This window comes from Chrysochloris asiatica, unplaced genomic scaffold (assembly GCF_000296735.1).
Source record: "Chrysochloris asiatica unplaced genomic scaffold, ChrAsi1.0 scaffold00065, whole genome shotgun sequence".
NCBI lineage: Eukaryota > Metazoa > Chordata > Mammalia > Afrosoricida > Chrysochloridae > Chrysochloris > Chrysochloris asiatica.
In genome coordinates, this window is record NW_006408583.1 from 6,890,192 (window position 1) to 6,914,241 (window position 24,050).

The 24,050-nt window shown below is 40.8% G+C and overlaps 1 protein-coding gene across 2 annotated transcripts in view; it reads left to right on the forward strand.

Annotated features, from left to right (window-relative positions):
- The window catches only part of SLC24A2 (solute carrier family 24 (sodium/potassium/calcium exchanger), member 2), a 313,314-nt gene that overhangs the window by 195,670 nt on the left and 93,594 nt on the right, over nucleotides 1–24,050 (forward strand). For both annotated transcript variants that reach the window (XM_006864468.1, XM_006864469.1), the window contains exons 2-3: nucleotides 17,829–17,867; nucleotides 21,721–21,829. In XM_006864468.1, coding sequence (XP_006864530.1) covers nucleotides 17,829–17,867; nucleotides 21,721–21,829 — 148 coding nt within the window. The remainder of the gene's footprint in view (nucleotides 1–17,828; nucleotides 17,868–21,720; nucleotides 21,830–24,050) is intronic.

A 24,050-nucleotide genomic window follows, 5' to 3' on the forward strand; every position in this document is an offset into this window, starting at 1 on the left:
AGATGCTTTGTGGGCAGTAAGCTTGTGCTGTGGAACTTACTATTTTGCCATGTTCCCAATTGTTGCTAAACCAAGACTTCAGAGCTAGCGGTAATTAGAACACTTTTTCTATGGGTGTATTCCTCATGTCCTTTCCCCCTAATTCTGCAGCACATTTTTTATTACAATACTGAAAATAGTATTGAATATTTGGCCAACAAGGTGATGCAGACTATAATATGAGGCCTCCTGCCTTCACTTGACAGGAATGCAGTTAGGATTTCCAGAGTACATCTTTTCCATTTCTGTTGCTGTAAGACTACATCTGTTACCAATAGCACCCAATCGCCATTGTGCTAGTCACACAGTCCTGGTGTGGTGCTGCGGGTTAATGCACTGGGCTGCAAAGTAGGTGGTTCAAACTCACCAGCCACTCCTTAGAAACTCTATACAGGGTTGTTATGGGTCAAAACCAACTCAACTACACTTAACAACAACTCACAGATAACACAGAAGATGTTGTCAGGTGCCACTGAGTCGGAACCGACTCATAGCAACCCCATGCACAGCAGAACAAAACAATGTCCGATCCTGGGCCAACCTCACTACCGCTGCCACACTCGATGCCATCAATGATGCCACCTGGCCGATCCATCTCGTTGGGGGTCTTCCTCTTTTTCTCTGACCCTCCATCTTACCCAGAATGACATCCTTCTCCAGTGACTGTTCCCTCCTTACAATATGTCCAAAGTATGAGAGACGAAGCTTAGCCATCCTGGCCTCCAAGGAGCACTCTGGCTGCACTTCTTCCAAAACAGATCTATTGGTTCTTTTGGCAGTCCATGGCACATTTAGTATTCTCCTCCAACACCACAATTCAAGTGCATTAATTCTTCTACGATCGTCCTTATTCACCGTCCAGCTTTCACATCCATATGAGGTTATTGAAAATATCATGGCTTGGGTCAGGCGCACCTTAGTCCTCAAGCTGACATCTTTGCTCTTCAACACTTTAAAAAGTTCCTGTGCAGCAGATTTGCCTAATGCAATACATTGTCTGATCTCTTGACTGCTGCTTCCACAAGTGTTGATAGTTAATCCAAGAAGAATGAAGTCCTTGACAACTTCAATCTTTTATCCGTTGATAAGAATGTTGTTTATTGGTCCAGTGGTGAGGATTTTTGTTTTCTTGACATTGAGATGCAATCCATACTGAAGGCTATGGAAACCAAAGCCAAGTCACTGTCTGGGACCAGCCTTTTTGTTTTAAGGCCTGCGCTTCCAACGTTATCAACCCATTACAACTTCATTAGCAAAAATAGAGCACTTTCTTTATTAGTAGATCTCAATTTCATCTTAATTTTTCTGTTTACACTTGACACTGCAGGATAAGCACTGGACTGCTACCCACAAGATCCATGGTTCAAACCTCCAGCCATTCCTCAGAAACCCTATGAAGGATTGTTATGAGTCATAACATTAAAGGCACTTAACAACAACACTGTATCTGTAGACTAGAGAGATGTCTAGCATTAGAAACAATACAGTTTTTCTTTGTTCTAAGCAAGTCTAATAAATCTATACATTTCTATAAATAATTTTATGAGAACAAGGTGGCTTCTATTTTCTAAATAAGTTTCTTTCTGTCTTGCATGGAAAGCGTTTTCAGAGTGCTTTATATTTAGATGGGGCCTGGAAAGTGAATGATCCCTCGGACTAAGGAAAATCTAGTCAGTAACAACAGATGGTTTCAGGTTAGACTGCTTTCATCTCAATCCCAACACCTCCACTTACAAGGAGCCCTGGTGGTGCATAGATTAAAGTGGCTGGTTTCGAATCCAACAGCCACCCCAGAGGAGAAAAAACCTGGTGATCTGTTCCTGTGAAGACTGTAGACAAGGACCCTGTGGAGTGGTTCTGCCCCGTCCTTCAGGGCTGCTGTGGGTCCTAAACAACTCAGCACACACAGCATACCACACCTTCCACTTACTACCTATGTGAATCTGAGCAAATTGCTTCATGATAACACGGCTTATGAGTCTGATCTTTACATGAGTATGACAGCAACTGGATATCTATGGGCAAAGAAAGATCTAGAAAGATCTTGATCTAGAACTCACACTTTATATAAAAATTAACCCAAAATAGACTATGAACTTAAATGTAAAGCATAAAATTATTAAAATTCTAAAAATAATAATAATAAAGAGTTTGGGGGACCTAAGACTGTCCTGTGTGGCTCTGTGAGTTAATGCACTAGACTGCAAAGTCAGCTTGAACCACAAGATCAGTGGTTCAAGCTCACCAGCTGCTCCTCAGAAACCCCATACAGGGTCGCTTTGAGTGGGAACTGACTAATGGAACATAATAACAACAAGGACTGTCCTGGTGTGGTGCTGCAGGTAATGCAAAAACATATGCATGATACAAAGGCAAGAAGTGACTGGCTTACAAGCTTTCAAGAGGGAACCTAGATACAGAGGGCCTGGAAAAAGGTAGACTCTCCGGTGAATAGTATCCAATCTGTCTAGGCAGAGCTGATGCAATGAAATGCAGACAGGTCTCTTGTGATACAACAGTGAATAATTGTTATCAGGACTGATTGTGAAGGTTGGAAATGTAAAGGTAGATGTTTTATAGCAAGGAGGGGCGTGATTAACTTTTCAGACTAGGAGCAGAGGTCCCTAGGACCATCAAGGGAGAAGAGTGGAGAGCAGGACCCTACCCAGAGAAGCAATGATGTCTGAAATGGAGCTAGAGATGATGACGTGGAGCAATGGAGCAGCTGGAGACTTTAGATCCAGAGAGGGAGAGCGACTGTGTGCTGAAGACCTGGGGGGTACAGGGGAAGGATTGCAGGGTATACCCTTTGGTTGGTTGATGATGCATGAAGGGGACTGTAACCATGGCAATGAGATGATATACGATAGAATGAATATAAAATTAATGTTCTCCCATGTAAACTATCACATAATTCACAATAAAACATTTAAGGAAAAAAAAAAAAAAAAAAACATATGCATGAATGTTCATAGCAACCGTTTTACAGGTGATAGCCAAATACTGGAAACTACACAAATATCCTTCACCAGGTGTTGGTAATGTGAAGTGCCGTCAAGTTGTTTCTGACTCATTGTGACCTAATAATATACAACAGTACGAAACACAACTGATTCTGCAGCATCCGCATCATCACCGCCATCTTGGAGCCCATTGTTGAGGTTACTGTGACAATCCACCTCACTGAGGGTCTTCCTCTTTTTCAGTAACATTGTGCTTTACCAAGTGTCTTAGTTCTCTAGTGCTGCTATCACAGAAATACCACAAGGGGATGACTCTAACAAGCAGAAGTTGGTTCTCTCACAGTTTGTTGATATTTCTGCACGCTGTGGAGTCAGTAAGTGTTGATTCATCATACGGATAGCACTCCAATGCTTATTGTACAACACCATGCCAGGGCTCTCATAGTGTAAGAGGCTAGAAGTCCACAGTCAGAGTGCTGGCTCTGGGAAAAGGTCCTTGTCTACTTTCAGCATCTGTAGGCCCAGCATTCATTGGCGATCTCCATGTGAGTCTTGGCATCAATCTTCATAGCCCAGGGACCCTAGGTCCAAAGGATATACTCCACTCCTGGCTTCACTTTCTTGGTGGTCATAGATCCTCTTTTCCCTGCTGACTTCTCTCTCTTTTTATCTCTTGTAAGAGAAAAAAGTGTTTGTTTGTTTTTTTCCCTGGAAATGCCCTTACATCTGATCAAGGTTGTGATGTGATTAAGGATATTAAATCCCACCCTTAATCTTTTTATTAGTTTATCACATCAGATCGTATCAGATGACATAACTGCCATATTCTATCATTACAAACTACCAAACTGCTGAGGATCACGACACAGCCAGCTTGACCCATATTTTGAGGGAACATAATCCAATCTCTGACACTAAGCATATCCTTCCCCAGGGACTGGTTCTTTCTGATAACATGTCCAAAATACCTGAGATGGAAGTCTGACCAGGAACTGATAGAATACCAACAGAACTGTTTCAACAAATAAATGCAACACTGGAAGTGCTCACTTGTCTATGCCAAGAATTTTGAAAGACCTGGCCAACCAACTGGAAGACAGCCATATTCATACACTTTCCAAAGAAAGTTGATCCAACAGAATGTGGAAATTATGATTAATATTATCATTAAGTAAAATTTTACTAAAGATAATTCAAAAATAGTTATAGTAGTACATTGACAGGGAACTAACAAAAATTCAAGCCTGATTCAGAATAGTATACCATTGCTGGTGTCCGATAGATCTTTGCTAAGAGCAGAAGATACCAGAAAGATGTTTACCTGTGTTTTATTGACCATCCAAGGGCATTTGTCTATGTGGATAACAAATTATAGGTAACATTTCAAAGAATAGGAATTCCAGAACACTTAACTGTGCTTGGGAGGAACCTGTACATTGACCTAGAAGCAGTCGTTCAAACAGAACAAAAGGATACAGAGCAGTTCAAATCAGGAAAGTTGTGTGTCAGTGTTGTATTTTTTCACCATATTTAGTCAATCTGTATGCTGAGGAAATAATGCAAGAAGCTAAATGCAACATCAGGATCGTAGGAAGACTGTGATGTACAGATTACACAATTTATGATATGCTGGTGACAACCAAGCTTGCTGAAAGGGGTAAGGATTTGAAATACTTCTTGATGAAAATCAAAGATTATAGATTCAATATGGATTTCTTGACAGCTGCTTCCTTGAGTGATGATATTGGATCCAAGCAAAAGGAAGTCTTTGCCAACTTCAATCTTTTCTCCATTTATCCTGATGTTATTTATTACTCCAGTCGTGAGGATGTTTTTTTCTTTACATTGAGGTGCAACCCATACCAATTTATACTTATCAATAAGTGTAAGTCCACCAGCAGAGGGCCCCATTTTTCCCCCCTAATTGTGTACCTTTTAGCTGTGTTGTTGTGAAGTGCTATGGAGTCGGTTCTGATTCATAGTTACCCTATATAGGGTTTCCTAGGAGCAGCTGGTGGCTGTAAACCTACCTTAATACAACCAACTTGCCACATGACTAACCTAATTTCCAGGGCTACTCAGAGCTATGCTTCTGTGAAAGTCATAAAAATTGTCTCCTTAATCCTCAGGAGAAATAAATAATAATGAATATTCATTACAGTTATAATATGAATATAAAAAATAATCCTAGAAGAGACAAAAGGTAAGAAAATTAACTTTTATACTTCATTACTCTTTGGCACTAGCTTTGAGTACCAAAACTGCACACAAATAAAAATTTTCGTTCTAAATTCACTACAATTCATTTGGAAACTTTTTTCTGGCCTCTCTTGGAGATCAGGGCTTATTAATAGTTCTTAATATATATAAAAGGAGCTCTGGTAGCATAGTGGTTACGAATTGGGCTGCGAACCTTAAGGTCGAAACTACCAGCTGTTCCGCAGGAGAAAGATGAGGCTTTTTGCTCCTGTAAAGATTTACAGCCTCAGAAACCCGTCGCTATGAGTCGGTTCCGACTCCACAGCACATAAGCACCACCACCAATATATATAAGGAGTTCTGGTATGGCACTGTAGGATAAGCACTGGACTGCTAACTGCAAGGATGGTGGTTCAAACCCATCAGCCACTCCTTGGAAATCCTATACAGGGTCACTATGAGTCAGAACCGACTCAAAAGCACTTAAAAGCAACAACAATATACATAAGGGGCCTTGATGGCAAAGTGGTTAAGTACTCAGCTATGAACTGAAAAGTCAGCAGTTCAAACCCCACAGTCATTTTGTGAGAGAAAAATGTGGATGTGAGCTACATGAAGATTTACTGCTTTGGAGACCCTTGTAAAGGTTCTACTCTGTCCTTTAGATCGCCATGATCTGGAATCACCTTGACAGCAATGAGTTTGGATTTGTTTGTTAATATGCATCAACTATTTTTACTGTGCTGGGAGTTCTAGTGCCTCATCCCTATTCCCCGTAGATCACTGCATGGAAAATTCCACTTTTGCATTTCCCTTCTACCTGGTGAAACCTGGCAGCCTGGCTGCCTGTGGCCTTAGACAAATGAATTGTCTAACCTTCATCAGCCTCGGTGTCCTCGTATGTTAAAAGGGAGAGAGGTTAGTCATTATTGTGAGGATTTAACAAGACATTATCTATAAAGCACATGGTACATATTCAGTTTTCAATAAATATTACCCATCACTACTGGAATCTGTTTGCTTCCCAGCAAATCATTCTGTGGTTGGTCCAAAAGCAGCATTTGTTGGATTTTTCTTTAAAAGCACACATCCTCTTAGTCATATTTTATATAAAAGAAATAAGTTCGGACCTCATAAATGGAGGCATTGGGGACTCTTTCTAAGGCAGAAGAAATTTGTGTGACTAATGCCTGAATACCATCAACAGATTGTGTTTGATTGGCATATCAAAACAGATCATTAGCAATTGTGAGAACTGCACAAACAATACAAGGAAGCATATTAGCAACATCTGGATTTTTCAGGGCAAGGCAAGAGAAGGCAGTGTAGTTGGGTTGTCAATTTCTAAATTAAGTGAATTAGCACTGATACTGAGCATGTCAAATACAGACGTGGCCGGAGGCCCTTCTTGCTTCGCTCCGTGTATAAAATGAGGATCTCTGTCTTCTATTTACCTACTTAATAAGATAGATTAAATAGTCCTTTAAGGTCTTCAAGAAGTGGATTTAAATGATCATCTCTACTATAAATTGAGCCAGTGGTGTAGCTGAGGAGCTTCCCTTACTGAGCCCAGGAACACAGGCCCTCTACCTGAATGGATGCTTTCACATACATTGCCTGGCTGGATTCTCTGAAGCAAACCTTAAAGCAGCCGCGATATAGACTATAGAAGGCACAGGGTGAATTCTGTCTTCTAGCATCTTATAGCTTCTACCATTTAAGGGGCAGAGAAATAGGAGCAAGGCAGGATACCACATGTACAGCTCACCAATTCTGTGAGAAGCACTTAAATACCTTTTCAATAATCTGTGCTAATGTCCCAGTAGGGTGCACAAAAGAATTATTTGGCATGTAGGAAGAAAAATATTAGGACTTGTATTTATCTTTTATGTATTGCATTGGGCAAATCTGCTGCAAAAGTCCTCTTTAAAGTGTTAAGAGCAAAGGTGTCAGTTTAAGGATGTGAAAGCTGGACAATGGCTAAGGAAGACTGGAGAAGAATTGATGCATCTGGATTATGGTTTGGAGGAAGAATATTGAAAGTACCAAGGACTGCCAGAAGAATAAACCAATCTGTCTTGGGAGAAAGAAGTACAGCCAGAATGCTCCTTACAAGCGAAGATGGTGAGACTTTGTCTCATGTACCTTAAACATGTTATCAGGAGGGATCAGTCCCTGGAAAAGGGCAGCAGGCTTGGTGAAGTGGAGGGTCATTGAAATAGAAGAAAACCCTCAGCAAAGTGGATTGTCATGGTGGCTGCCAACAATGGGCTCACACGTAATTGTGAGGGTCGTTCAGGTCCTCACAGTGCTTCCTTCTGTTGTTCATCAGATCACCAGGAATTGGAGCCTACTCAATAGCATCTAACAGCAACATTTGTTTTTATCTTTAAAAAAATTAAAGTGGGAAGAATTTAACCCATGTTTACCTAATGTTTGACAGCATTGAGATCAATGATAGATAGATAGCCAGACATTCATTCTCAATTAAATTTGCATTAATATTCCAATCTCTGGCTGTTTGTTGGGGATCACATTTATGACTCAACAGTTACACCTTTACATTTGTTTTCATAGATGAGAGAGCTCTGGGGTCCTTGGGACAATGCCTTTAGACAGTGATGTCTCAGGACTTGGTAGACGGTGGTGGTGGAGCACATAGATCACTGTGCCTTGGCTCTGTGACAAGTTGCTTATCTCTCCTCTGTATCTGATACCAACTCACTGGTCAGGAAAATCCCTTCCCCCACCCGCATATTTTACACAGGTTTCTTTTGACTCATAAAATGTTCATGGTGACCCATTTGTATGATTTGCAGGTAGAGATGCCTGGATTATTTTGACTGGTCATAGTGAGCACAGGGCATCTTAGTACTCATATACTGAGCTGCAGTCAGGGAATAATTCTCAGTATGTGTCCACTTGTATGCATGTTTTCAGAGGGAAGCATATATGAAGGGTTGTTGTTGTTAAGTGCCATCGAGTCGGTTCCGACCCATAGCGACCCTGAACAGGGTTTCCGAGGGTGTAAATCTTTACGGGAGTAGAAAGCCTCATCTTTCTCCCACGGAGCAGCTGGTAGTTTCGAACCGCTGACCTTAAGGTTCGCAGCCCGATTCGTAACCACTACGCTACCAGAGCTCCTTATGAAGGGTAGTCTCTGCAAAATCACTTCAAAACAATGCTTGGTAATTAGAAACATCAGTTCTCTGTCAGCGGCTGGGAGGGTCAAAGGGAAAGAGCCGATTTAAGTACTTGTAAATGATTCGAGTCCTGGTGTGACACTGTTTAATGGGCTGGACTACAAAGTCAGTTTGAACCACAAAATTGTCAATTCAAGCTCACCAGCTGCTCCTATATAGGTTCACTATGGGTCAGAACCGACTCAACAGCACTTAACAATGACAACAAATGATTTATAGAGTTAAAAATGCTTTCTAATTGAGTTTTGTTTTATTATCTGAAAAAAAACACAGGGCAATGTTAGAACACCTATCAAGTAAGTACCAAAATCCCCATCTAGAATAGGGGTTCCCACCAGGGAGAGTAACAGATACAAACAGCATCTTTTCAGTTATCCAGTTTAAGTGCAATTGTTACTAGGAATGCTAACTGCACCTCCGCCCTACAAAAGAGGGCTCTTTCTGTCTACTGGTTAAGACTAGGCAGGTGAGGCAGTTTGCTTATCATAGGAAAGACACTGCAAGCAGAGATGAGGAGTGAACTGCTTAATCCCAGCTTCCCTGAACACATTTTTTAAAAACTAGGATATACAATATTTGCGATGGGGAGAAAGACATGATGTTTATTCATAAGAATAGGCAGGAATTTCTCAGAAGTAACCTGTTTCGGAGGGGCCATGCTAAGTGTGTGTGTACACATTTCTTCCAGGTGGATTCCACTACAAAGGCCTAGCATTGTTATTGCTATTAAGTGCCATCAAGTCAGTTCTAACTCATGGCAACCTTGCATATAGTTTCTAAGGCTATAAGCCTTTGCAGGAACAGACAACATCATCTTTCTCCCACAGAGCAGCTGGTGGGCTTGAGCCTCTGACCTTGTGGTTAGCATTCCAGTGTTGATCCTACAGCTCCACACCAGGACTCCAAGGACTCTGGTTGTTGTTGTTGTTGTTGTTGAGTGCCATCGAGTTGGTTCCAACCCATAGCAATGCTGTATAGGGTTTCCAAGGAGCAGATGGTAAGCGGACAAAACTTATTAAGGAATTTCGTGCATGTGTAACTCCGGTTCCAGCCCCTCCTATGGGCTGGTATTCTCTTCTACCGCCAATGAAAGGCCACCCTTCAAGGCGGGTAAAACCAGCTAGCCTGTGTCATCATTGTTGTTGTTAGGTGCCATTCAATTGATTCTGACTTATATATCTTATGCATAATAGAACAAAACACTGGCTGGTCCTGCACCATCCTCAATATCATTACACTTGAGCCCATTGCTGCTGCCACTATGCCAATCCATCTTATTGGAGGCCCTCTTTTTCACTGACCTTCTCCAGAGGCTGTTCCCTCCTGATAGACAACATGTCTGAAGTATGAGAGATTAAATCTCACTATCCTGGCTTCTAAGGAGCATTCTGGCTCTTCCTCCAAAACAGATTTGTTTGTTCTTTTGGAGATCCATGATAACTTTTAATATTCCAAAACATAACTCAACTGCATCAAGTTTTCTTTATTCATTGTCTAACTTTCACATGCATATGCAACTATTGAAAATGCCATGGCTTGGGTCATGTTCACCTTAGTCCTCACACTGACATCTTTACTCTTGAACACGTTAAAGTCTTGTGCAGCAGATTTGCCCAGTACAATACATCATTTGATTTCTTGACTGCTGCTTCAATGAGTATTGATAGTGGATCCAAGCAAAATGAAGTCTTTGACAACTTCAATCTTTTCTCCATTTATCATGATGTTATTTATTTGTCCAGTGGTGAGAAGTTTTGTTTCTTTACATCGAGGTGCAACCTGTACAGAAGGCTGTGGTCTTTGAGCCTCATCAGTAAGTATATTAAGATTTATTCATTTTCAGCATGCAAGCTTGTATCATCTGCTTATCTCAGGTTGTTAATGAATCTTCTTCCAATCTTGATGCCACATTCTTCTTCATATAATCCAGTTTCTTGGATTATTTGCTCATTATAAAGATTGAATAAGTATGATGAAAGAATCCAATCCTAGCAAACACCTTTCCTGATTTTAAGAAAGTCAGGATCTTGTTCCTACAAATACTTCTTGGTCTATGTACAGGTTCCTCGTGAGCACAATTAAGTGTTTCAGAATATCTACTCTCTGTGATGTTGTGTATAGCTTGTCATGATTTACACGGTCAAAAGGTAAACATCTTTCTGGTATTCTCTGCTTTTAGCCAAGATCAATCTGACATCAGCAATGATGTCCCTAGCTCCATGTCATCTTCTGAATTCAGGTTGAACCTCTGACAGTTCCCTGTCAATGTACTGTTGAAGTCATGTTTTTGAATTATCTTCAGCAAAATTTTATTTTCATGTGATATTAATGATATTGTCTGATGATTTCTACATTCCATTGGGTCACCTCTCTTTGGAGTGGGCACAAATATGGATCTCTTCCAATCAATTGGCCAGGTAACTGTCTTCCAAATTTCTTGGCATAGATGAGTGAGTACCTCCAGTGCCCCATCAGTTTGTTGAAAGACACAATTTGTATTGCATCAGTTCCCAGAGTCTTGTTCTATGCCAATGCCAGCGCACCTTGGATTTCTTCCTTCAGCACCTTGACTCTTGATCACATGCTACCTCTTGAAATGGTTAAACATTGACCATTTCTTTTTGATACAGTTACTCTGTGTATTCTTTCCATCTTCTTTTGATGCTTTCTTCATCATTCAATATTTTTGTTCATTTTTGTTGTTGTTGTCAGGTGCCATCGAGTCGGAACCGATAGAATCTTTAAATATTCCAAGTCAAGGCTTGAATTTTTTTCTTCAATTCTTTCAGCTTGAAAAATGCTGAACATGTGCTTCCTTTTTTGGTTTTCTAACTCCAGGTCTTTGCACATTTTATTACTAGACTTGATTTTGTCTTCTTGAGTTGTGCTTTGAAAGTTTCTTGTCAGCTATTTTACCTCCTCATTTCTTCTATTTACTTTAGCATCTTTACGCTGGAGAGCAAGTTGCAGAGTCTTCTGACATCCATTTTGGTCTTTTCACTCTTTCTTGCCTTCTTAATGACCTTTTGCTTTCTTCCTATATGATGTTCTTGATTTCGTCCCACAACTTTTTCTGATCTTCAGTCATTAATGTCTAATGAATCAAATCTGCTCTTGACATGATTTCTAAATTCAGGAAGAATATGTTCAAGTCTCATAGACTTGTTTTAATTTTCTTCAGCTTCAGCCTGAACAATATGAGCAATTGATAGTCTGTTCCACAGTCTGCCCCTTGCCTTGTTTTGGTTAATGGTATGGCGCTTTCCCACTGTCTCTTTCTACAGATGTAGTCAGTTTGATTTCTGTGTATTTCATCTGGTGATGTATAGTCATCTTTTATGTTGTTTAAAAAAGTATTTGGAGTGAATAAGTCATTGATCTTGAAAAATTCCATCATGTGCTCTCCGGCATCATTTCTATCACCTAGAACATGTTTTCCAACTACTGATCCTTCCTCTTTATTTCCAACCTTTGCATTCCAATCACCAGTAATTATCAGTACAGCTTGATTGCATGTTTGATCAATTTCAGACTGAAGTAGTTGATAGAATTCTTCATTACCACTGGCTTTAGTGTTTGGTACATAAATTTAAATACTAGTGGTATTAACTGATCTTCCTTCTTATTGTAGTTAAGTAAAGTCAAGTAAACTTTGACTCATAATGACCCCATTTCTGAGGAGCAGGTGGTAGGTTTGAACTGCCACCCACCTTTTGGTTCACAGTCCAGTGCTGATCCTACAGCACCACATGTGGATATTATCCTATCACAAACAGCATTGTACTTCAAGTCAGATCTGAAATTTTCTTCTTGATGATGAATGCAATATCAATTTGCTATGATTGTGAGATTCAAAACGGCCACTGCCAGTCCATTTTAGCTCACTAATGCCTCAGATAATCTATCTTTATGTCTTCCATTCCATTTTGACAACTTCCAGTTTTTCTAGATTCATACTTCATACATTCCATGTTCTAATTATTAATGAATGTTTGCAACTGTTTCCCCTCATTTTGAATTGTTCCTCATCAGCCAGTGAAGGTCCAAAAAGCTTTATTCCATTTGCGTCATCACAGTCAACTCTACTTTGAGGAGACAGTTCTTCCCTGGTTGTATTTTGAGTGCCTTCCAACCTGAGGGGTCATCTTCCAGCACTATATCTGGCAATATTCTGTTACTATTCATCATGTTTCAGTATTCAATATTTTGATTTATTTATCTGACAGTATCCCACTTTTTTATTCATAAGGTTTTCAGTGGCTAAACATTCTGAAATAGTCCACTTCTCCTTCTCTTAGTCTGCCTTAGTCTGGAAGCTCAGCTGAAACCTATCCACCATGGGTGACCCTGCCAGTATTTAAAATACCAGTGACATAGCTTCAAGCATCACAACACCATGCATGTTACTGCAGTACAGCAAACTGACAGAGGAGTGGTGGAGTTAGCCTGTATAAGAACATAAAGCACATAATCTTACGGGTCTGTTTATATTAAACAGACTGCAAAGTGGACATGGTCTTGGAATGAATATTTTCACTTCCAAGAGGTCCCCTAGGCTCCCTGTCTCTTGGAAACTTGGAGAGGTAAAGTAGTAGATGTTGGGGGCTGGGCCACATGAGAAGCTCAGCTGATCTCCTCATAGTAACTCAGAGGGTTTCTCTGGGAGGCTATGGGGCTACAGTTCTTAGAAGTCATCCACTGCTGAGAATCCACTGATGAACATTAACTGAGTACCTACTGTATATGTCCCAGGGACTGGACCAGACACTGAGGATTCAAATAAAGCCCTGTTCTTGAGAGAATGGCTTTGCTATCCTAGTAATTCTTTCCAAGAAGCCCCTTAGGACCTCTGCTTTAGTCACCACATAGCTAATATTTAGTGATCAGGGACGGACTGAGTTAAACTAAAGAAAAGGTTTGCAATACAGAATATTTTCTTTTAAATTAAAAAAAAAAAAAATGCATTGTTCACATCCTGGCCTCATATATGCCCTGCTTTTGTAAATGGAAGGAGAGTCCGTGTTGGTACACCTGATCACCTACCTGCTCATGAATGCTCCCAAATAGCGCTCAAGAATGCTGTTTATGCTATGGCTTGGCTTAACAAATAAATAGCTGACACTGCCTTTGAGCTGACCATAAGAAATTGGACTTTCAAATCAGTACAAAAATTAAGGGGGTTGAAAAACAAAGTGGGTAATAAGAATGCCAAGAGTAACTCCAAAAGCCCCATTCATTCTGTTGTTTTCTTGTTGTTATTATTAAAGAAGTGGTCTTCTGTAATGAGTTAGAATGAACTTGCCAGATCTTCAGTGACCCTGAAATTGAGAATACAAGGGTAAACCCATTCCCAGATAGTTTGCTTTGCAACAAGTGACCACATAACCCAGTGGCTAGAAACACTGCAGAGCTATAAACAGAGCTGTACACATCCCAGTCCTTTCTTTAAGCCTGCACGAGTTGTCAGTGTAATTATTCTGGTTTCAGCCCCGACTCAGGGCAATCCCACACCAGAACATAACCCTGTCCAGTCCTGCCTCATCCTCATGATCTGTTATAGATGGGACATTGTGATCCCTAAGGTTTTCATTTCAGAAGTCAAACACCGAATCTCTCTTCCTATCTTCCTAGTTTATCTTAGTCTGGGAGCTTTGTTGAAATCTGTTCAGCATCTTTATTGAAATCAGTTCAACATCCTAGCAACTCGCAAACCCCCACTGACAGACAGATGTGGTTGTGCATGAGGTACATTGGCGAGGAATCAAACCTGGGTCTCTGGGGTCTCCCACTTGGAAGGCACCAATTCTACCACTGAGCCATCAATGCCCTCCCACCTCCAACGTAATTAAAAGCCTTTTAAAATTGAATTCACGATGCAATCAGCAGCAAATTGCCAGAATTTAGAGGTTGCTTCAGGATTCAATTAAGGAGAGGCTAAGAAGGGTGGGTCACTAAATCGGAAACTACTCAACAGCACTTAACAAGAAATCAGGTGAGCATCTGGAGTTCTCAATAGGTGAGAGTTGTTAGGTGCCATAAAGTCAGTTCTGACTCATAGCAATTCTGTAGTGTTTCCAAGGAATGGCTGGTGAGTTTGAACTGTTGACCTTGTGGTACAAGTCGACCTTGCAGTCCAGTGCTTATCTTACAGAGCCTGAAAATGGGCAATTGCCATTCTGTGTGACATTTCTGTCTTGCAATAGGGCTACATATGTAAAGTGAAGGGGTGTTTTAATGGCTTCCGCTGCCATGTGTGCATATATCTAAATTTACATGTCACAGCCTGATGCATATTCATGTCTACAAATCACACTGGAAAGAAAACTAATGATGTCAAATTCGGCTGACATTAAACTGGGAAATTTTGTAAAAGATTTTAGAACCTTCTTGGCATCTGTGCATAGTCTATGCATAATACATTTTCTTTCCACTGAGTGTATTTGATAATCTTCTTTGGGGGGGAAAAGGGAGTCGATGAGGCAGATACTTTTTCTTCTTTTCAGACCAAAACTCAGTTCTAGATTTTGCTATTCCTTCCTCAAGTGATTGTTTTAAATATCTATAAGAACACAAACTCTCGGTTGGTGGTATTTTTGCCCTTTCTCTCCTCCATTTTATCCTGTTCCTTTATGGTTTGTGATAGAATGGATTGCCATGGTACCAACACTGGCTCATAATTATTTCTCTCCCTTTTAGCCACAAGGTGTAAATTTGCTAACTGTGAAGGCGGGCTCTGACAGTTAATCTCAATGGATGTAGAAAGGCTGTGCGGTCTGCACTAGATAATTTCCCTGAGGGGTTGTTCTGTAGAATGAGGGGCCATTGATTGCGCTGTCTGATGTGGAAAGGAGAGAAAATAAAAGGACCTTCCAGAGAGACGTAGGATCCCACAGTGCCTTACAGAGCAGGAAAGGAAATCAAAGGACAATTTTGAGCCCATTCCAGTTCTCTAGTCATATTTTTTTATGAACTGGGGCTTCAGGAAGGAGCCCTGATGGCACAGTGGGTTAAACACTGGACTGCTAACCAAAAGGTCGGCGACAGTTAGAACCCAGCAGCTACTGCCTGGAAAAGATGTAGCCATCTGCCTCTGTAACAATTGTCAGCCTCAGAAACTTGATGGGGCAATTCTATTGTGTCTTAAAGGGTCGCTGTGAGTCACAATCAACGTGTTGGCAGTGGTTTGGTTTGGGTTTTTGTTAGGACTCTCCGTCAGGGTCCAAGGCATACAAGTCCTTCAAGAACCTTGAAAAAGGTTTGAAAACAGAAGAAAACCTATACTTTAGTATTGACTCAATAAATGAACCTTGCTGGCACAATGGTTAAGCATTCAGCTGCTAACCGAAAGGTCAATGGATTCAAACCCATAAACTGCTCCATGGGAGAAAGATGTAGTAGTCAGTTTCTATAAAGATTACAGACTAATGGAGTCCTGCTGTGGCGCTGTGGCTAATGCACTGGACTGCAAAGTTGGTTGAAACCATAAGGTCGCCAGTTCAAGCTCATCAGCTGCTCCTTGGAAACTCTATACAGAATTGCTATAGGTTGGAACTGACTCAACGGCACTTAACAACAACAACAAACCTTATAAGAGGTTCTAGTCTATCCTATAGGGTTGCTATGAGTCGGAATCAACTCAACGACACCCAACAATATTGACTCCAAATAGAAATTAAAAAGGAACCAATTGGCCTCAAGTCAATTCCAACTCATGGTGATGCCAGGTATGGCAGAGGAGAATTGTACTCCATAGGATGCTGTGCATATATTTGGGGTAATTGATCTCACACATGAATCCCAGTGTTTTCAATAGCTGGTGTTTCAGAAATAAATTGTCAAGCCTTTCTTCTGAGGTGCCCCTAGGTAGGCTCAGACCTCCAACCTTGTACCTGTCAGCCTAGCACATTAATCTTATGAGCCACCCAGGGACTCTAAAAAGCTATCTGTAAAAATAAAAAATATGAAATGTTTAGCTGAACAGCTGCAAAATATTTAACGTAAGCTTCATTAAGCATTAATTTTTGTATTTTAAAAAATTCTTTTACATGTGAAAACAAAGTGTGGATTCAGTTTCTCACTTTCTGAAATTTCTGAGACTACATAGTAGTTGTAGAGAAGCCAGTCCCAGCCAATCGCAGCCAGATCATTTCAAATGCAAGATTATAAGAATCCTTTTCATTTTGTGATTTAAGCCATCCTATTTAATGTGATGTGGTATGCTGCAACATCAGCAGTTCAAACCTACCAGAAACCCTAGACAGGATTTCTAGGAGTCGGAACCAACTTGACAACACGCAACAACAGCAACAACACATTTAATGTGGGCGGCAGAGCATTTGAATGCCTTTTATATGATGTATGAAAGAGCGCCTAGAGCTAAATGAAGATTTTTAAACAGTTCTGCCCCCCGTGTACTTTTCTTCTCCATGTTGGTATTTATTCCTGAAGATGCTGGTCTGTTTAGTGTCTGAGGGAAATGACCAGGCACCAAGATGGGAAGGAAGATTCCAACTTATTCTTGATATATGCAACTGTCTGAACACAAGAATGTGCACACAGGAAATAAACTTACCACCAACTCATCTAGTCATGCTTGGAGCTGGCTCCAGTTTAGAAGCCAAACCATCCAGTTGGGTCGTGTTAGTAGAATCCCCATGTTCCCTTATGTGAGTTGTGTTCTCTCCCAACAGATGGTTTGGGCTTTCATGGGCCCTGTGATCTAGTCAACTTTTCTCCTGACAGGGATTTCCATTCCGTCTCAGGTGGTGAGGGCAGGAGACAAGTTGGGTCATCTGAATTTCCTTTTAGTTTACATTAAGGTCCAACATCTTCAGGCTTTATTTTATTCACCACCCATGAAGCTATGAATGCTGAATCATTCCAAAAGACATGGAAAATTGTACTTCCTTACAATCCCATTCCCAACAGTATCCACAATAAGAGTTTGGTGTAATTCTTACAGACTTTTTGTTTTTCCAAATACTAAAGTATCATCACTTTGTTTTCATTTATAAAATGAGATCATAAAAAATAAAGTTTTTAAGTACCTTTTTCCCACTTAACAATACATCTTAGATATTTTTCCATGCCAGTACAGTACATGTGGAATTACCTCATTTTTGTTAATGGCCATATGCTATTCCATTATGAGTGTGCCATCATTTGTTTAACTGCCTTCTGTTGCTGAGCATTTAGGTTGGCCATTCAAGTGTGACCTTTCGGGAGAATATATCACATGTCTAAATAAAGTCATTATATGTTGGCTAGGAATATATGCCCTTGGTCCTCATGCCTGCTTATCCCCTTCAGGAACAGACACAAGTAAATTGTTCTCTCTGCTGATGCTTGTTTTAACTGCAAAAACCTATATGTGATTCACTGTTTATTTCTTTGTTTTTTGTTTTTGCCTTTTCTTCCTATGCAGTCATCTACAACCAGGGACAAGGATGAGCAGGCGCTCCCGGTAGGAAGCAGTAGCTCTGTCTGTCCCTGTTCATGTGCCTGTGGAGAGGAGAGGGGAGGGGGAAGAAGAGGGATCATGTGCTCAACAAATCATCCTCTCCCTTGGAATATTTAAATGGTTTCACCTGCTGGTGTGTAGATATTCTCTGTCCTACAATCAGTAATGATTGAATTCTGAGGTTTGCTGACAAATTATTTCTGGGACTAGGTTTCCAAAAATTCGAATTCTCCCTTCAATTTGACATGAACTTTTAGAGGAATTTAAAGAATGTGATAGTTCCAAATTGCATTCCAAGGGATGCTGTGCTGATATTGGGGGCCATCGTGGGACCTAACGCATGATACCTGTTTTCTCCATGTATCTGCATGTACAGACTGGTTGGTTAGAAATTTCTTTTGGTTATCAAAAGAAATACTGCATGAGACCAATACATCCAGTATATATATATATATATATAATGTTCATAAGAAGGTTTTAAGTTCTTCTGTAGATCGAACCCTATTCTAATAAAGATCTTCACATCAGAGTTCTTCCAGTTTTCCAGAATAAGGACCATAGTAACAGTGATTATGACAAATTATTAGCAACTAACACTTTATCCGGTTCCTACCCAATTAACACATATTTTATATTATGCAGCATAGCAAGGAAATGGCTTTCAGATTTCTTGTTTTCAGTGATCAAATTACAATGACCCTTAGTTCTATTCAAGGTGCTGTAGCCTCTGGACTGTAAACCACAAGTCGGCAGTTCAAACCCATCAACTGCTCTTCAGAAACCCTATACAGGGTTATTATGAATTGGAACCAATTTGATTGCACTTAACAACAACAACTTTACCCTTAAAATCATTTGGACCCTAATCATCTGAATCCTCTTACAACCAAGTAACACAGTGGTTTCAAATTTTAGAAAACTTTAAGTCTCAAAGGACTGGTAATAAGGAAGACATAGACCCTTTACTTTTTCCTGTAATGCTCAATAGAAGGACTCATGACATTCACGAGAACAAGGACAATATGCCAGGTTCAGAATCAGGCTGGAGGTACAGACTCATCTCTTACTTTAAGGAGCTCCTAATCTGGTTAACCAATGAAACACCATTAATCTCTGAGTCCTCTCTGTTCACTTTTGCACTGGGGACATGATTTCTAACAAACTAACAACTGTAACAAAATCATACTAAGAAAGTCAGGTTTCTTCATGTACTTTATAATGAGATTTTACTCAACCTTTAAGCTCATTATGGGTTTTATGTTTGTCTCTAAACAGGTGAGCAATAATTATTAATCAGTGCTCTAAAAATTAAGGGATCCTGGTAGCATACTGGTTACGAATCGGGCTGCGAACCACAAGGTCAACAGTTCGAAACTACCAGCTGTTCCACAGCAGAAAGATGAGGCTTTCTGCTCCCATAAAGATTTACAGCCTCGGAAACCCTGTTCAGGGTCGCTATGAGTCAGAACCGACTCCACAGCACATAACAACAACATAGGCAAAAGTGGAGTCCTGGTGTGGTGCTGTAGGATCAGCACTGGATTGCTAACCACAAGGTCAGCAGTTCAAACCCACCAGCTGCTCCTTGGAAGCCCTATACCGGACGACTATAAATCAGAACTAACTTGATGGCATTTAACAGCAACAGCAGACAAAAGTTTGGAAACATTGCCCAACTTAACCAGAGTTTCTTAAAGTAGGACTCAGTGGTCTAATATGTATGCTAACTCTCAAGAGGTGGTTTGGTATAGGATATATAGCCCTTCACAAATGCATTTGACCATGGAGACTTTTCTTGGAAACAGTCTTATAAGACTGGAGCATGAGAGAATATATTAGAAACACCACAAATGTAGAGAGTTGGAAGACTTAGTGGAAAAGAGAGTATTTTATTTTTACCTAATCCCAGATTTGCAGATGATACAACTTTGCTTGCTGAAAGTGAAGACTTAAAATACTTTAAAAATCTGATGAAGAAGATCAAAGACCACAGCCTTCAGTATGGATTGTGTCTCAATGTAAAGAAAACAAAAATCCTCACCACAGGACCAATAAACAACATTCTTATCAACAGGGAAAAGATTGAAGTTGTCAAGGACTTCATTCTTCTTGGATCAACCATCAACACTCATGGAAGCAGCAATCAAGAAATCAAATGACATATTACATTAGGCAAATTTGCTGCACAAGACCTTCTTAAAGTGTTGAAAACCAAAGATGTCAGCTTGAGGACTAAGGTGCACCTGACCCAAGCCATGGTATTTTCAATAACATCATATGCATGCGAAAGCTGTACAGTGACTAAGGAAGACCATAGAAGAATTGATGCCTTTGAGTTATGGTGTTGGAGGAGAATACTGAAAGTGCCATGGGCTGCCAAAAGAACAAACAGATCTGTGTTGGAAGTACAGCCAGAGCACTCCTTGGGGCCAGAATGGCCAAACTTCGTCTCTCATACTTCAGACATACTGTCAGGAGGGACCATTCACTGGAGAAGGATATCATGTTTGGTAGGGTGGAGGGTCAGAGAAAAAGAGGAAGATCCCCAATGAGATGGATTGGCAAACTGGCAGCATCAGTGCCCCAGGACTAGGCAGTATTTTGTTCTGTTGTACAGAGGGTCACTTTGAGTTGGTGCTGAATCGATGGCACCTAACAGCAACAACAACCCCAGAAAAATGTCATGTCAAGATTTCCTTTAAACAACTCAATAAGAAATCAGTTCCCTTACATGACATTACATCCTTCTCTCCCAAATCCGTCCATCTAAGAAGCATGACTGCCTTTGAAGTGATGAACAGAGAAAACAGCAAAGTCAGCCAAACAAGGAAAAGACATTCCTATTCAGGGTTTGTTTTGTTGTTGTTATTTTTTTCAGACAGTTTTTGAAAATAAAAGAAAAAGAATTTGTTGGCAACCACATTTCTAGAAGTTAATTCTTCCTCTTTCACCTGTGGGTTTCATCATGGGGGCCAAAGGATGACACCTTGTAAGAATTTATACAAAAGGAGCCCTCACCTGATGGGCCTTCCATGGGCTGGCCCATGAGATGAGGTTCTGCCTCTTCAAATCCCACTTCCCAGACCATAGGACTTCTGGGCTCGAACTGTAGTCCATAGGGTGGGGATGAGGCACAAGATGATCCTTTGGGGAGCTAGAAGAGATTGTTGTTGTTGTTAAATGTCATTTAGTCAGTGCAAACTCATAGTGACCCTGTATAGGGTTTCCAAGGAGTGGCTGGTGGGTTTGAACTTCTGACCTTGTAGTTAGCAGTCCAGTGCTTATCCTGCAGTGCCACACCAAGAGTCCTAAGAAAATATTAGCAGCTATATAATTTACTCTCTATATCATTCTTCTTAATTTCTATTTTTGTAAATGTTTTATATTAGGTGCTCATATTAGTATATACCTAATTCACAAGTTTTAGAGACCACCCACAAGTTTAGATAACAGCCTTTGAGTGAAGTAGACCTGAGGACCATTTCCTTTTCCACCACTTTGTGCCTCATCACTTCACTTCTCTGAGTCTAAGTTTTCACAGTTTTCTAAAGGGAATAGTAACAGTACCTGATTTATACGATTCATGTTGAAAATAAGATAAACTAATGGATGATGTGAATCATATTGCATGTTGCCTGGCATTTACTAAGCTCTAAAAATTCACTTAATAAGAGACGATGGGAGATAAAATTCCTCCATGAGATTGGAAAAGTACTTTGAAAAAGCTGTGATTCTCTAGTGTGTGATCACATGACAAAAATGAGCACACACCAGACAAGGTCAGGAACTTATCTGGAATGGACTCTTCCCTCATTTCTGAGAGCTAACAGCGTCCATGTCTGGTTTCTCCACTCAGGCTAAGCCCCGTCTTCAACGAGGTGGAAGTTCTGCATCTCTCCACAACAGTCTCATGAGGAATAGCATCTTCCAGCTCATGATACACACCCTGGACCCACTCGCTGAAGGTAAAATTCAGGCTTGCATTTGGGAACTTGTTTGAAGGGAAATAATAACTCACAACTTTTTTTCCACAAAGCACGTGTTAATGCTTCATCACTCAAACCTGTCAATGCCCTCCTAGTTGGCATCTGTCCGAGGAAGGCCTGGGCCCCTGACATACTTTGTCTACAGTGGCTTAGTTCACCATCAGTGATTTTGGGACCAGGAACAGGATCTGAGGCCTGTGTGTACATTCTGTCTTTGATGCCTCCAGCACAAATGGAGTTTGTTATAAAGCAGAGAAGACAAAGGGGTCTCATCCCTTCCTGAGTTTCAAAATACAGTTGTGTAGGCAGCTGAATTGTGCACCTTAAAAAAGAGAAAAAGAGAGAATTCCATGACTTAAGAGGGCCAAGAGTAGTTAGTTTGGGGAAGAATGTTCACAGTCAAGCTTTGATATTGTATTGATTCTTTGGCAACTGGAGGATGGGGTGAACATCTAAGCATCTAAAGAGCCTTCCCTAAGATCATTGCTTAGAATTAGAAGCAGCATTCGAGTAATCATCTGAACCATCACAGAGCATCCAGAATTGTGTTCTTCCGATGTTATTCATTCACAGTGAAGCCAACCACATCATGTTTCTTCAATTGTATAACTACCTTTAAAAATTAATTTTTCAAACTTATGGCTGATGTTCCACTGGGGGATTAGGGATCTTTGAAGAGTATGTCCTGAGTAATAGACCTCTGCCTCCAAATGAACAGACAGGATCAGATTATCAAATATGCTCTGTAACTCAGCGTAATAAGCTTTACTAAATAATTTCAAGAGCACAGACAATCAATAGGCTCAGATTAAACAAAGAAACAGCTGTAACCCGAGGGTGGTCCCACAGAGTCCATCTTCCCTCATTGGACACATGCCTCATGCAGAATACCAGGTAAAGACCATGGGATCCCCTATCACAGAGAAACATTTCAATGATGAAACATCTCCATTTCATGCCCCCACAGAGTTGTATGGTGGGGGTGGGGTGGTGGTGTGCCGTGGAGTCAATCCTGACTCATAGCGACCCTGCATAGGGTTTCTGAGGCTATAAATCTTTACAGGAGCAGAAAGCCTCATCTTTCTCCTGTGAAACAGCTGTTAGTTTCAAACTGCTGACTTAAGGCTAGCAGCCCAACTCGTAATCACTACACTCCCAGACCTCCTTGGAAAATTTTATAGCTGATGTGATATTCTACAATGAGCTCTGCTTCATGCAGCACTATAGGATAAGCCCCAACTGCTAACCATAAGATTGGCGGTTCAAACCCACCTCTGAAGCCCTACACAGGGTCCCTATGAGTTGGAACCTATTCAAAAATACTTGACGACAACAACAATGCTTAGGCACAAACATCCTAAGTATCCTTATACTATTGATCTGGGACTGACTGCTGGTGTGGTGCTGTTGGATAAGCACTAGACTGCTAACCACAAGGCCGGTAGTTGAAACCTACCACCACTTCTTGGAAACCCTGTACAGGGCACTATGAGTCAGAACTGACTCGACGGCACGTAACAACAATAATTTATCTGAAAAAGATGAGGCTTTCTGCTCCCATACAGATAGATGCACAGCCTCAGAAACCCTAGATAGAATCGTTATGAGTCAGAATTGACTTCATGGAGGTGAAGTGAGTATTTATCCAGAAAGGAGCCCTAGTGGTACAGTGGATAAAGTGCTCAGCTGTGAACCAAAGGTCAGCAGTTCAACCCACCAGTCACTCTGCAGGTAAAAACTGTGGTAGTCTGCTTCTGTAAATATTGTTGCTGTTGTTAAGTCTCATCAGTTCAGTTCCTACCCATAGCGACCCTGTATAGAGTTTCCCAGGAGCAGCTGGTGGGCTTGAACTGCCGACCTTGTGGATCACAATGCAGTCCTGATCCTATAAATATTACAGCCTTAGAAACCCCATGGGGCAGTTGGTCTCTATCCTATAGGATTGCTATGAGTTGGTATTAACTTGACAGCAATGAGTTTGGTTTTATTTATCTGAAGATTCATAAGACAAGGAGATTAGACCGGGCCATCCATCTTCTTTACCCTGGGCACAACCCAGAGGATTCAAGATCAAAGGCCAGCCGCTTTGACTGTTGTGTGATTTGGGGCAAGTTGGGGTCTCTCTGTGGCGCTGTGGGTAAATACACTGGACTGAAAAGTAGGTTTGAACCACAAGACCAGCAATTCAAGCTCATCAGCT